General features: G+C 42.5%; 1 protein-coding gene across 2 annotated transcripts in view; it reads right to left on the minus strand.

Moving 5' to 3' along the window:
• The window catches only part of stxbp6 (syntaxin binding protein 6 (amisyn)), a 188,510-nt gene that overhangs the window by 5,542 nt on the left and 167,234 nt on the right, over window positions 1-15,734 (minus strand). For both annotated transcript variants that reach the window (XM_080203169.1, XM_080203168.1), the window contains one exon: window positions 10,328-10,485. In XM_080203169.1, the coding sequence (XP_080059295.1) occupies window positions 10,328-10,485 (158 nt within the window). The remainder of the gene's footprint in view (window positions 1-10,327; window positions 10,486-15,734) is intronic.

Raw genomic sequence — 15,734 nt, forward strand, 5'->3', positions numbered from 1 at the left:
TGTAAATCTTTCTTTCTCTATCCCTCTATTACTGCATGAGTGCACATGAGCCATGTAACGACCCTCTGTCTGCATTTTGAATGTGTGCAAATAAACTAACCCTCTGAGCTCAACCTATCTTGTGTTTGCTGTGAATTTATTAATCGAGAATTGGTTCATGTTGAAACGGGGGGATTGGGAAGCAAGTCAAAATTTTTAAAGTTTAAAGTTTATTTATTAGTGTCACACATAAGCTTACATTAACACCGCAATGAAGTTACAGTGAAAATCCTTAGTCGCCACACTCCAGCGCGTATTAGGGTACATTGAAGGTGAATTTAGCATGTCCAATTCACCTAACCAGCACATCTTTGGACTATGGGAGGAAACCAGAGCACCAGAGGAAACCCACACAGACATGAGGAGAACGTGCAGACTTCACACAGACAGTGATCCAAACTGAAAATTGAAGCTGAGTCCCTGGCACTGTGAGGCAGCAGTGCTAACCACTGTACCATCCCTAAAAGACCTTTATAGATGAGTGGGGAGAGGAGAAATCAGGGCAATTTAACTTTTTTCCCCTCCTGTCCATAACACTATACTACCTCATTGCGACACAACTCTCCTAGGCTGTCGGCTGCCAGAAGAACAATCCAATATTAATTCTAAAGCAATAATAGGAACATCTTGAAAAACTGATGGGTTAGCTTTTCATGGAAAGTAACCAGACATGACTGAGACCTTATATTGCTGCACATACCAAACAAAAACTTTGACTATCAACAGAAGAAGATTTACAATTGTAAACACTTCTATGATTTGAAACCAATTCCCCAGGTAGCACATACAGCTGCATCCAGAGCCCACGCATTTCATTAAGGACATTTACTTCTTCAGTTAAATTTGACCTTAAAACAAGGAACATTTTGCCATGTTTAAAATCAAAACATTTCTCCTGTGGAACCCTGCCTACATCAATTTTTCTGAACACTTTGATGCTAATTATGTCACAGCAGCAAAGCCAACTTATGTGGTTATGGGGTTTAGGAATTTTCAAGGGCAATGTGCAATTAACATAATTTAATTTCATGGGAATACAAATGTATTCTGGCGCAAAAAAATGATTCATAGCGAGTACCTGTCAAACAGAATTAAATCATGCCATAACTCACAAGTGATGCCGATATCTATTTCAGAAGCAAGGACTGAAATTAAAGGAAGGAATTTAAATTATTAATTATTCGTCTATTGCTTATTAAGTTTCCTGAAACTAACTGCAAGGCAAACAGCAACTCTCAAACATTTCCTGCTTTCAAACTTGACAAAGCAGAAGAATTTTCACTTTGTCAAGTTTGTGCCGTCCATTAGCCTGGAATTCATCTTCTAGTCCCTTACAGTGCAGTTTATTTGCCAGGTTCCAGGTTAGATTAGAGAGCAATAGGTCGTAAATCATCAAGTCAGCACATTAAATGTCAAACTCTCATCCACTGGTGAAGATGCCAAATCTACAGAATGTTTCTTGCCTCATCAGAGCAACGAAAACAACTTCAGATCAAAGCAAAATATCACGAGCAATACAACAAAGACTCAAATATTTTCGTGCAGGACACAGTTTACGGAGGAAGCCAGGCCAGCGCACCCTGCGCACCAGGCTGGGCTGACACATACTGTCGCCCACTGGGCTGAGCCCGTGTACGCTGTGCAATGCACCAGGTATCTGCACACATTGCAGTGTACCTCACCCATTAACATGCCACTTACGACAAAATAATAAAGACAAAATGCACTGCATGTCTCCGGCATCATGGTGCAGCTTCGGGAAATTATAAAGTTTATCTTTTAGTGTGACAAGTAGGCTTGCATTAACACTGCAATGGAGTTACTGTGAAAAAACCCCTAGTCGCCACACTCCAGCGCAGGTTTAGGTAGACAGAGAGAATTTAGCATGGCCAATGCAGTTAACCAGCACGTCTCTTGGACTGCAGGAGGAAACAGGAGCACCCGGAGGAAACCCACGCAGACACAGAGAATCTGCAGATTCCCCACAGATCGTGACTTAAGGCTGGAATTGAACCCGGGTCCCTGGCGCTGTGAGGCAGCAGATCTAACCACTGTGCCACAATGCCACTCAGTTAATTCCACTCAAGTTACTTCATTGTCAGATTAAATAATGCAGTTAGGGTGAATACAAATTCTAACCTACAGTGGCTCTGCCTAAAGTTACCAAATCGCTCATCATTTCTTTATTTCATTCTCAAGATATGGGTATTATTGGCAAAGCCAACATTTTGTGTGCATCTCTTCATGCCCTTTAGAAGGTGAGAGTGAGCCATCTCCTTGAACTGTAGCTGTCTGTTTGGTAAACCTGATCCCACACTATCATTTGGAAACTGCTGATACTGTACTGTTTGTATATATTTCAGTGTCACCTCCTTAAAAAGCACAATATAAACAAAATAAGGTGCATAATCCCACAAAGTCCAACCCCATCAACCCCAAGGGATCCAATTTCTGAGACTAGGGAAAAGCTATATTGATGGAGAAAATATCATAACTTTGTCAAACACTTCAGAATGGTGTTAATATAGAACATAAGAACTAGGAGCAGGAGTAGACCATCTGGCCCCTCGAGCCTGCTCCACCATTCAGTAAGATCATGGCTAATCGTTTCGTGGACTCAGCTCCACTTATCCGCCCGCTCACCATAACCCTTAATTCCTTTACTGTTCAATGAGGTACAGCTTGTACAAAATGGCATTCTGAAATGGCACAAGTACTAGCTCCTGTTTATGTCCAGGGTTTATATTAAAGGGCTGTAATGAGCCTCATGGAGCTATCATGTCATGATTTATTACAAAGCACATTAAACACACGGAATTAATTTAATTTGTTGCTGTGAACACATCTCTGAAATTTATTCATGAGGATAATCTTCTCAAAAGGTCAAAGATTTGACCTTTTGAGTTACAACACAACTAAAACAGATAAACATGCAGGGACAATTAAAAATCCTATTCAAAACGGGTGACAGTGTTTCGATCAACAAGCAGTTAAAGATTACACGCTGATTGCAAACTGGGTTATGACAAAATACTGGTGAAATATTCACTATGTAGAGGCATAGATCACAAAATAAGAGGGGTAATACTGAACTTTGGTTAGACCCAGTTAGACGAGTGTGTGCAGTTGGTTTTTTGGGCACCCCATTAAAGGAGGATTTTAAACATATTGGAAAGATGCAGTATGAATTCACAGGGATGATGTAGAGGTTGGGGGAGGTTATGGTTCCCAATCCAGCCCAGTTGTCAATCATGTGTTGCACGGTGAGCTCTCTCATTGCTTGTTCAGGGGCTGGGAACTCTTCTGTATTCATAGAAACAGAGAATTCTAGAAGCATTGAATCCCTACAGTGCAGGAAGGGGTCATTTGGCCCATCAAGCCGAACCCACATATTTACCCTGCTAATCCCCTGACACTAAGGGGCAATTTAGCATGGCCACTCAACCTAACTCGCACATCTTTCGACAGTAGCGGGAAACCGGAGCAAACCCACAGAGACACGTGCAAAGTCCACCCAGTTACCAGGACTGCAATCAAACCTGGGTCTGTGGCGCTGTGAAGCAGCTGTGCTAACCACTGTGCCACCGTGCTGCTCCATTTAAATGTTACACATGCTTAGCTTGGTTCTATCCATTTCAATATGGACACATTTGACTCAGACATTCTGGGGGTGATCTTCCAGCCAGCTGCGCTGTTTTTGGAGTGTGACAGGCCAGGAGACATGAGCGGAGGCTGTTTAGCAGACTTGACTACCACAGCCTCCGTGAGTCTCCATCAGCCAGATTACTGGCACCATCCGCTCCCCACTGAAATTGATACCTGCATAATTTATGCAAATCCTCATTTTAATATATTTTACATCTAATTAGCAGGCCCAGGACTGAAGTCTCTGGGCCTGCTAGAATCTGCACTCCCCATCCCCCCTGAGCATCAGGGTGGGGGTTGAGGCTAGCCGGACATGTTCAGGGGCGGGGGGAGGACAACAACAGGGGCGTGGGTGAGTCTGAGGGCCAGTGATGTGGGGTTGCTCTGCTGGCCACCCTTAGGATCGTCCCAAGACGTGTAGCTTAGGTGGGTTATGGGGATAAATGTGTGGGGTTACAGGGATAGGACAGGGGTTAGGCACAAGTGAGATGCTCTGTCAGAAAGTCAGTGTGGACTCGATGAGCCAAACGACCTCCTTCTGCACTGTAGGGATCCTATGATGCATTATGGCAACTGTTACTTATCTCACTCACCTCTGAAGTACAAGTCTCCTGCTCGCTAAGTGTTTCTAACATTACCTATTTTTGCTTCAGATTTACAGCATCTGCAGTTTGTTGCTTTTCGTTTACATTGTTCAAACTTTACAGCCGCTTCATTATATCAATAGTGAATTAAGTTTTTATTTATCGTCAATTAAAGCATCACTGAAGGGCGTACTGTGATCCAAAATAACTTATTTGTAAAGAAGGCCAATGTTCAGAAATTTTAAAGCATCAAATGCATCACTGACCAGGGTAGCAACGCTGGGCTTTTTCAGGTTGACTGATGAAATTAATATTTGCCACATAGAGTTTCACGCTTGGGGATATTCAGTGAGGCCAATCATAAACACATCATTCACCCAAATTTTAGACCTGTGGGGAAAAGCACAGCCGAGGCTCCTCCGTTTTCCTTTCATTCCTTTGTAACAGCTAGTTGTGAGATGTCGTCCCAAGTTCATCTGTTGCTCAGATGTCATATACTTTATTATTCCGAATACAGGAGGGGGAAATGCAGCTTCTTCATTCACAGGATCTAGCCATTGCTGACAAGGCCAATATTTATTGCCTATCCGTAAGTGCTGCATCTTTCAATTTTATATTATATCCAAGACAGATATTTCTCTGTACTGTAATAAAGCTTCTTAATTATTCTGCTGGGTTGTTGTTTAACTTCCAGTTAGAAATATTGTACACTGTTACTCATCAGTCAAGCGTTGTCATCCTAGCGAAATACTCGGCCTTGAGATTTATTCTATTGTTAAAACACAGGAAACATCACTTGAACCACACAGTATGTTTCATTCTGTTGGGTTGGCTGCCAATTTTGGCTAATTGGCTTGATAGATCCTTAATAGCTTTGAACTGTTCTTGTGTTCCAGTCTGACCTCGCGTGAGGATCTAAACGGAGGACAAGCCACAGCCTGTGGGAGATTGCAATTCTCAAAATCCTATAATCCTACTTCTTATTTCATTTCTAATTCCAAACAAGCTAGTGTGAGAGAAAGTTCTCTCTCAATAGCCACCTCCTGGTCATTTTGCTGGCAGTGGCATGAATCACCAACAGCCACTAGGGTGCAGCAGGCCTGACTGATCAAGTTCTGTAAGACTCACAACACCAATGCCGGCATCTCTACATCATGATCAAGTTTTCAGCAGTTCTTTGAGCATTTTCCTCCTTCCTTTTTATTCTACTTAAATTTGTATACCTGTGTCCACTTAAGTTCTATAACTTTAATGAAAATTCCAAACTACAAAAAAAAATTTGCGACCGGCAAAGGCAAGAAATGTCTAGTGCGTTCTTTGTGGAAAAACGTTGAGCAAATGTGATTCTTCACTTGATAAGAACAGCCGAGGACAGACGAGGAATGTCTGGAGCAGGTGATGGAACACACATTAATACAACAGGCAGCACCCTCGGGGGAGGCTAAGAGTTTACAACTCGGGGGACAATTTCAAAGATATTTACCGTGTTAATGCCGGGGAACGTGTCACAGTGAGGAAGGGGGAGGTAAAACAGATGGGGGATGACTCACCTCAGCCCCCTCAAACATTTAAAAACTACTTACTGAAGAGCTGTGGGAGCAAATGTTTTACCCACTCTCCTATCCAGGGAATGCTGCACCATACTTGAAGTGGGAGAACACAGCAATAATAACACAAAGAGAATAAATAAATAGATGCCATAGCAAAGCAAAACATGGTCATGTTTTTGGGGACTGGGACCAATTGGTTTTGCTTTAGAAAACAATTGCATTTAAACTGCAGGGGGCATAAAAAAGGCCATTTTACTTGAAAAGTATACAAGTACAAAGATTGTATGTGGCATATAATGGCTTTCTTCAGGTGTAACCTGATATCACAGGACAGTAGGTCAACATTAAACTCATTGACCAGAGTTTCAGTAATCTGGATGTAAGAACATAAGAACATAAGAAATAGGAGCAGGAGTAGGCCATCTAGCCCTTCGAGCCTGCCCCGCCATTCAATAAGATCATGGCTGATCTGTTGTGGCTCAGTTCCACTTTCCCGCCCTCTCCCCATAACCCTTAATCCCCTCTCTTATCAAGAACCCATCAACCCGCATCTTAAAAATATTTAGCGAGGCAGCCTCCACCACTTCAACGGGCACAGAATTCCAGAGATTCACCACCCTTTGAGTGAAGAAGTTCCTCCTCAACTCCGTTCTAAACCGCCTCCCCTTTATCTTGAGGCTGTGCCCCCTAGTCCTACTGTCTTTTTTGAGCGGGAAGAGTCTCTCCACCTCTATCCTATCCATCCCATTCATCATCTTATACGTCTCAATGAGATCTCCCCTCATTCTTCTAAACTCTAACGAGTACAAGCCTAGTTTATTCAGCCTCTCCTCATAGCTCAATCCCCTCAACTCCGGTATCAGCCTAGTAAACCTCCTCTGCACTCCCTCCAGGGCCAAAATATCCTTGCGCAGGTGCGGCGCCCAAAACTGCACACAGTACTCCAGCTGCGGCCTCACCAATGCCCTATACAGCTGCAGCAAGACCTCCCTACTTTTATATTCAATCCCCCTCGCTATGAAGGCCAAAATCCAATGTGTAATCCAATGTGTAAGCCAAAATCCAAACTGCTTCAAATAAGCGGGGATTATTCATCCATTTGTGATGCACGGGTGTCGTGGCTGGCCAGCATTCATTGCCACAGCAATGTGGTTAACTCTCAAATGCCCTCTGAAATGGCTGAGCAAGCCATACAGTTCAAGGGCAAGTAGGGATGGGCAATAAATAGTAGCCAGCCCAGCGCTGCCCATGTCCTGCAAACGAATAAAAAAAATCCCCAGTTGCCCTTGAACTGAGTGGCTTGCTAGGCTGCTTCAGAGGGCAGTTGACACTTGAGTATGGTTCTGGAGTCACATGTAGCCCAGGCCAGGTAAGAAAGGCAGATTTCCTTTCCTAAAGGACATTGGGGGAACCAGATGGGTTTTTCCGACAATCGACAGTGTTCAGTAGACTCTTAATTCCAGATATTTTTTACTGAATTCAAATTTCACCATCTGCCATGGTGGGATTCGAACCCGGGTCCCCAGAACATTAGCTGAGTTTCTGGATTAATAGTCTAGTGATAATACCACATCCCTACAATCCTCTCCCTACAATGTTAATAAACATCCCCCAGATGTTAATAAAATTGCCCACTACCATATATGTGTATGAAAATATGCAGCTGTGATTTATATTTCATGAAGAAAAGACAAATACAGATGGAGATAATTGCATTTTGACATGCTTGTGTATGTGTAATGTATCACAAATAAGTTTAGAGGAAATAGCTGTGTATTGAAGTAGAACAGTGCAGGCAGCTACTCTGCTCTGCAGTGTGAACGAGAAAGCGTTCTGCTAAAAGGATGAGTAGTCAGTCCAGCAACCAAGATTTCATCATAGAATCCCTCAGTACAGAAGGAGACCATTCGGCCCTTCAAGTCTGTACCAACCACAATTCCACCCAGTCCTTATCCCCATAACCCCATGCATTTACCCTGCTAATCCCCCTGATGCTAAGGGTAATTTGGCATGGCTAATCCACCTATCCCGCATACCTTTGGACTGTGGGAGGAAGCTGGAGCACCCAGAAGAAAAAAAGATTTTTGTGGCTATGCATTTGTTCCTTAATTTATTGCTTAAAACTGAGCATAAACATATAGCATTAGGTAAGTGGGTTGAATGCGATTTTGAATATACCATTAAGAGATTTGGAAAATTCAGAAATTATTAGTAGTGCATGATAAAATGCTCCTCCTCTCACTGAACACTTTAAATTGATGTGAGATGGGTGGTGGCGGGCAGAGCAGTAGTACTGCCACTGAACCAGTAATCCAGAGACCCAGGCTGGAATTTTCCCATCCCACCTGTCACAGGAATTGTAGCGGATGGGACATGGAACATGCAAAGGCCTGTTGACCTCTGGTGAGATTTTCTGACCTTGGCATGTTCCGTGTCCCGAAATCTACCCCCCACCACCACCACCCCATCAGTAATGCTCTGGAGTCCCAGGTTCAAATCCCACCACTGCAAATGGTGAAATATGCATTTAATAAAAATCTGGAATTAAAAATCTACTGATGACCAAGAAACCATTATCGATTGATGTAAAAACCCACCTGGTTCACTAATATCCTTTAGGGAGGGAAATCTGCCAATCTTATCTGGTCTGGCCATCATGTGACTCCAGACCGGCAGCAATGTGATCGACTCTTAATTGCCCCTTCATCAGCAAGTAGGAATGGGCAACAAATTTTATACTCTCATCACTGAGTGTCTCAACTTTTCAGCGCAATTAGAATTTATCTTTATTGTTACCATAGCTCACGAGTAAGAGGGGTTTACAGCATGGTTACAGGCCCTTCGGCCCAACTTGTACATGCCACCCTTTTTTTAAACCCCAAAGCTAGTCAGAATTGCCCGCATTTGGCCCATATCCCTCTACACCCATCTGACCCATATAATTGATGGATTATCCTTCAACTCATGGATTTATCCTTTCCCATGTGCCTGGATCTTCACTATTCACAACTGGGCTCAACACACGGTGTGAAGTCTCAGTAGGAAACAATGTCAGCTTTTTGCACCCAAAAAGAGTTTGTTGGAAAAATGGTAATAATGAGGTGGTGAATGAATGGAAAGGTGTGCCAACAGGTTTCCACTAAAACAATTCAGAATGTAATGAAGCTGTAAGTTCAGAAAGCCTAAGCAAGCGTCACTATCTGGTTTATTCCAGTGATGCTTTTGTTCCAAAGAGAAGGCATGGTTTCAGCACCAGCAGTAATTAGACAGCTGCAGTTCACAACAATCTAACTAGGGAGTTTACTAAATTACTATTAATTACCAAATTACAGACTGCACCAATCTGCATTAATCATGTCAAAATGGACTATATCTACACTAGAATTCTCTCATACCAATGCTCACACTTATGTCAAACGTAACATGAAAAACCTGACATATGAGATACGATTGAGGTTTGATAGGGATACAAAAAACTTGGGTAGCGTCAAAACTAGGACAGAATGGATGAAACCAAGATGTAACAGTGCTCATATATCCAATTAATTCTAAAGGAGAGATGCAAGCATAAATGAGCCAATGCAATGGTGATCTTTGGTGTTACCACTCAGTGACGCAAAGTACAAGATCACAGTGAACAGAAAAGATCGCACTTTGGGAATTCTAATGAAGCAAAAGGAGATCACAAAACTAAAAGGACGGGCTGAAGCAGTTATAAATGAGTTATACAACATTGATATTGGATAAACATGGTTTTGATTTCCATGCTAAGTTAAGCACAGAGCCAACAACATGGGAATATCAGTGCTGGAAATGAGCTCTTTTCCTCTTTGTACTTGCTGGTGGCCTGAGACATTTAAAGTCGAAATAAATGCAATACTTGGGTGCAGAGTAGAACTCCCCATTACTTCCATTCCCTAACTAAATCAGATGGGCAGCACAATGACACAGTGGTTAGCACTGCTGCCTCACAGTGCCAAGGACCTGGGTTTGATTCCCGGCTTGGGTCACTATCTGTGTGGAGTTTGCACGTTCTCCCCATGTCTGTGTGGGTTTCCTCCATGTGCTCCGGTTTCCTCCCACAGTCCAAAGATGTGTGGATTAGGTGGATGCTAAATTGCCCCTTAGTGTCAAGAGGATTAGTAGAATAAATATGAGGGGTTATAGAAATAGGGCCTGGGTGGGATTGTGATTGGTGCAGACTTGATGGGCTGAATGGCCTCGTTCTGCAGTGAAGGAATTCCATGAATTCAGAGAGCTGTTTCTCATCAACATTAAATATAGCTTAAAATAACAAAAGGTCAATCACTACAACCCGAGACTTTGCATAAGTGAATTACAACAATGAGTATTTCTTACTTCAATGAAAAAAAAAACAAACTGACAGATGGGGAAAGGCATGGAAGTGATCAAGAAAATAACTGAACAAAAACCAAATTTAGTCATTTCTGTGCTCAGTCAGGAGGATTCAAGCCTGGGTGCTGTGAGGAGGATTTTAAGCGTGCTCACCTTGTGTGCAGTTTCTGCAAATTGCTGAGAGCTGTTCATCATCTCCGCAGTTTGCTTCTCTGCTCGGCTTAGCCTTTCACCACGTTCGTTCAGGGCTTGGCTGGCTTTCTGAACTGCGCTCGTAACACTGTCTGCAGCTGAATGTAAAATACTATTGCCTGAGAGAGAAGTTCAAAAATAAATTAGTCGTTTTTTGCTAAATGGTAAATAGCTGTTTCTGTGAAAACATTGAATTCATCATTTACTCGAATAAAGCTCGGTGGAGCTTAGAAAACACTGACATAAAACAAATACAACTCCTTCTGCCAGGAAGGAAATCCTATCTGTTAATAATAAAGTAAAGCTAGGCTGAGTGTATGCGCAACCTATTGCTTCAACTTCAAAGCAAATCATCAAACCAAAGAATGGACAGCAGATCCGTTACTGTACCCCTGCTATATGTAGCCAAGTGGAGGAATAACAACACGTTGTACTTCTAAAATAAAGTTGCTTTAAATGTCTCAATGTACATCGGACATAGAAACAAATAGGTGTTTAGACAAGAATAAGTAACCTTGATGCCAGGCAATAATCATCTCCAACAAGAACAGAGAACATTACAGCGCAGTACAGGCCCTTCTGCCCTCGATGTTGCGCCGACCTGTGAAACCAATCTGAAGCCCATCCAACCTACACTATTCCAATATCATCCATATGTTTATCCAATGACCATTTAAATGCCCTTAATGTTGGTGAGTCCACTGCTATTGCAGGCAGGTCCTTCCATGCTCTTACTACTCTGAGTAAAGAACCTAACTCTGACACCTGTCTTATATCTATCACTCCTCAGCTTAAAGCTATGTCCCCTCGTGCTAGCCATCACCATCTGAGGAAAAAGGCTCTGATCATCTTGTATGCCTCCATTAAGTCACCTCTTAAGTTTCTTCTCTCTAAAGAAAACAGCCTTAAGTCCCTCAGCCTTTCCTCATAAGACCTTCTCAGCATACCAAGCAACATCCTGGTAAATCTCCTCTGCACCCTTTCCAATGCTTCCACATCCTTCTTATAATGCGGTGACCAGAACTGTACGCAATACTCTTAAGTACAGCCGCACCAGAATTTTGTAGAGCTGCAACATGACCTCATGGCTCCGAAACTCAATCCCTCTACCAATAAAAGCTAGCATACCGTACGCCTTCTTAATAACCCTATCAACCTGGGTGCCAACTTTCAGGGATCTATGCACATGGACTCTGAGACCTCTCTGCTCATCCACACAACCAAGTATCTTACCATTAGTCCAGTACTCTGTACTCCTGTTATTCCTTCCAAAGTGAATCACCTCACACTTTTCCGCATTAAATTCCATTAGCCCACTTTATGCACACACGGGTATCAAATACAAAACCGGCACAGTAGCACAATGGTTAGTACGGTTGCCTCTCAGGGACCCGGGTTCAAGTCCGGCCTTGCGTGACTGTCTGTGTGGAATTCTTGTGTCTGTGTGTGTTTCTTCTTGGTGATCCGGTTTCCTTACACACTCCAAAGAGGTTAGGTGGATTAATTGTTAGCAATGTGCGGGGTTATGAGGTATTATGCCTAAGTGGAGTGCTTTCTCGGAGAGTCGGTGTGGACTGATTGGCCCAAATGGCTTCTCCTGCGCTGTTGGGATTCTATGATTCTCTGAAAATACTGTGGCCCCCAGAAATCTGAATTAAAAGTGAAAAGTGCTAGAAACATGTAGCATGCTGCTGGACTTGAATGTTTCTCATATCTTCTGTTTTTATTTGGCAATGACTTGTTGTCAAGGTGAGAATACATGCTTTCCTTCGCAATTGCGCGGATGAAATATCTAAAATATAAGGTGGGAAAAAAAATGCCATTAGCCCTTCCAGTTGTTTGAAAGAACTCAGGACATGGGGAGTAATGCCCTTTGCCTCAGGCAGAAAACACAAATTTCTGTAGCCTCATGGCATCACAAATGCACCTTTTGCAAAGATTAAATTGTGTCTACACTAGATGGCAGGCTATTCCATAAATTTAATTGTTCCAATTCTGAAGGAAGTAAATCCTGGAATTACACTCAAGTGAAGCGAGTTGAATATTTTGCATTTGTTCTCAAAGTAAAGATCTGGCTAATCCTGACACGTCTGAAAATCCTATCACAGTTTTCAAATTCAGGGCTGGAAACGGCTGTTCACACATGAAATAAATGGTTGATAATCTCACTTTAATCTCAATGGATGAGCTGCTGAAACACTTTGCAAAAACTTGAACCTCACAGCAGCTGCTTCTCTCTCTCTCTCTCAGGCACAGATGATTGAACGTTTCTGAAAAGAATTTTTCACAAGAGCACTTCAGGCTGTGTACAGCTGTAAACTGCACTAGCATGTCTTGCCTCCCAGTCTCCAGGGGTTGATGAATCATGCTGCAGTATGATTCCACAGGTATCATCAACCTTCCTGCTCTTTCCACAAGCGATAACACTCCACACATAAAAGGCAATCGTCATGGGCAGGATAGTTGAGCAATCCCTTCCTTGTCCATCATCAAAAGGACAAGTAAACCAGAATAAAAAGGGGCTCTGTGGTCAGCCGAAAGTGGAAAGGCAAGTCTTCTGCTTCTAACTATTGATCGATGTTGGCAAGTGCCGTCACGGAGATCTTTAATGGAACATGAATATAAGGTTCTGTACTTATCAAGGTTCAAGCCCTAGACATCAATTAACCATATATAGATTTATGGTTTAGAATTAGGATTAACATCAAAAACGGGACAGCGTATGGTTGCTGAAGTGACTTGTACTCATCATGTCTCAGCAGGTCTTCTTCAGCTGGCAATCCACAGGGGGTTGTCAAAGATGCTGTGTTATTTTAAATATGGACATGGAAATTACTGATACATTGGGACTATTTTCCTCCCAGATTTTAGGGAGATTATTGTACGCTAGAATATTTATCTCTTGCTTTTAGTTGGAGGTGCTACATTTCAGTGAAAAATAAGTTTAAGGTAGAGTATTTGCAGAACAGTTGAGGGTGGGAGCAGAACAAAACAAATTTAGCACTGGCTTGTAGATTGTAAATCAGATCCGACTTTTCCAAACTTTAGCGTTCCCTGTTATTTCCTCAGTGTCAGCTGTGGCTTTATAGGTGGTACTTTCACCTCTGAGCCTCAAGGCTATGGATTCAGTTCCCATGGCAAGAATTGATGACAAAAATCAAAGCTGACACTCCAGTGCAGTACAGAGAATGCTGCAGTCCCTGATCTTTAGGATGAGGTATTGAAACGAGGCCCCACTCGCCCCCTCAGATAGCTGTTAACCCTTCCATGGTACTGTTTCAAAGAAGAACAGGGGGGCTAAGAAGAACAATGCCCATTCCAACGTCTCTACATCATAAATACAGGTGATCTGCTCATTAGCCCAGGACTGTTTGCCAGAGCTTGCTATACATAAAGTCGGTTGCTAAGCTTCCTACACTACAGCAGTGATTACATTGCAAATGTCCCTCACTGATTACAAAGCGCTTTGGGATGTTCTGGGGTTGTGCGAATTCACTGACATTTCACAGACTCTTTGACTGAAGATCTCTGAAGTGAGGCGAGAGATAGAAACATTTTGATTTAACGTTTAGAACGTAGGGAGCTAATAGGAGCATCAGTTTGATAACAGGCAAGACTGCAGGAGTCCTTCTGATTTACCTTTCACTGCTAAGTTTAATTTCTTCAGTATTTAATTCAATTTAATGACGACTATAAAAAACTGTAACAATGACAATGTGTCTACATAGTTGGACAAACAGTAATGTCAGCATAGTGATGTGAAGTGATGCAGTATGATGGTTATCTGCACTGCAGGTAAAATCACCATGAATGACACATCCTCTGCGTGTAACTATGCTTTATTGTGATACTATCAACCACAAATAAAACTCATCATTCTCCTGTCAGAGTTACCAAGTTTAGACGGGTTAACTTAGCATCTCAATTTATTTAAGCATGATAAAGGGCATCAAATGTGAGATTTTAAATTGGCATAAACATGAAAGCTGAATTACATCAATTTCTTTGCGATTCTGTAATTCTTTGCAAAGTAATGCAATTAATGTCAATTTTATGCCAAACTAAAATTAAGTTTATTTATTCATTAGTCACACCTAGGTTCAGTGTGTAGCCAATTCCTGTAGTTAAAAAAAGTTTATTTATTAGTCACAAGTAAGGCTTACATTAACACTGTGAAAATCCCCTAGTTCCGCACTCCAGTGCCTGTTTGGGTACACTGAGGGAGAATTTAGCACAGACAATGCCCCTAACCAACATGTCTTTCGGACTGTGGGAGGAAACTGGAGCATCTGGAGGAAACCCATGCAGACTCCACACAAAGAGTGACCCAAGCCAGGACTCCATGGCACTGTGAAGCAGCAGTGCTAACTCATTGTGCCACCGTGCTGCCCATTATATAATAAAAAGCTAAAGTTTGTGAATTTGAGTTTTACTGATTTGCATGAATATTGGAAAATGTCTCTCCTGTGATAAAGAACCCAGAGCCTGAGCAGCTGATTGGAAAGATCAGTCTCTTTCTCACGACTTTGGGCTACAGCTGATTGAAACTGTCTGTCTTTGCTTAGCAGCAACAATTCCATGGTAACACTGGAGAGCAACAATGCCAACATAGACTGGGAGCACTTAACTGCTCATAAACATTAATACACATTGCTGCGCAACGCTGCTTCAGGCAGAAATGCATCATCTCTGAGACACAAGCTTTTCAAAAGCTCCAAAACCAGGTTCCTGATCTAATTTCAATCTTCAAAAGCACCTTGGGATGTTTTCCGACATTCCAACAATTTTACATTGAACATTCCTAATCTATTCAGGTTACATTTAAACAAAACAACATCTAGCCAATTCCTGCAGTAAAAAAAAAGTTTTAGTCACAAGTAAGGCTTACATTAACACTGCAATGAAGTTACTGTGAAATTCCCCCAGTTGCGCCTGTTCGGGTACACTGAGGGAGAACTTGGCACAGCCAATGCACCTAACCAGCACGTTGTTCAAACTGTGGGAGGAAACTGGAGCATCTCCATGCAGATACAGGGAGAACGTGCAAACTCTGCACAAATAGTGACCCAAGCCAGGAACTGAACCCAAGTCCCTGGCACTGAGAGGCAGCAGTGCCAACCACTGTGCCGGCCCCACTAACATTGCACATTTCTCTTGAGTGTATAGTAGCCTCCTTCCTGAGATTTGGGCACCAGCCCTTAGACTGTCATCCAGGCTTTGCTCATTCATTGCGCGGCGAAAGCTGCTTTCTAGGACAGAGGAGGGAGTTTGGCTGAGCAAGATGCAAAACACATCCACGCAATCCTGGGTCAGACTGCCAGAGATCAAATGGGACCTGAAAACAGGAAGCTTTTCCTCCCCCAGGACA

The sequence above is a fragment of the Carcharhinus amblyrhynchos genome, chromosome 14, assembly GCF_965287045.1.
Source record: "Carcharhinus amblyrhynchos chromosome 14, sCarAmb.v2.hapA, whole genome shotgun sequence".
Taxonomy (NCBI): Eukaryota; Metazoa; Chordata; class Chondrichthyes; order Carcharhiniformes; family Carcharhinidae; genus Carcharhinus; species Carcharhinus amblyrhynchos.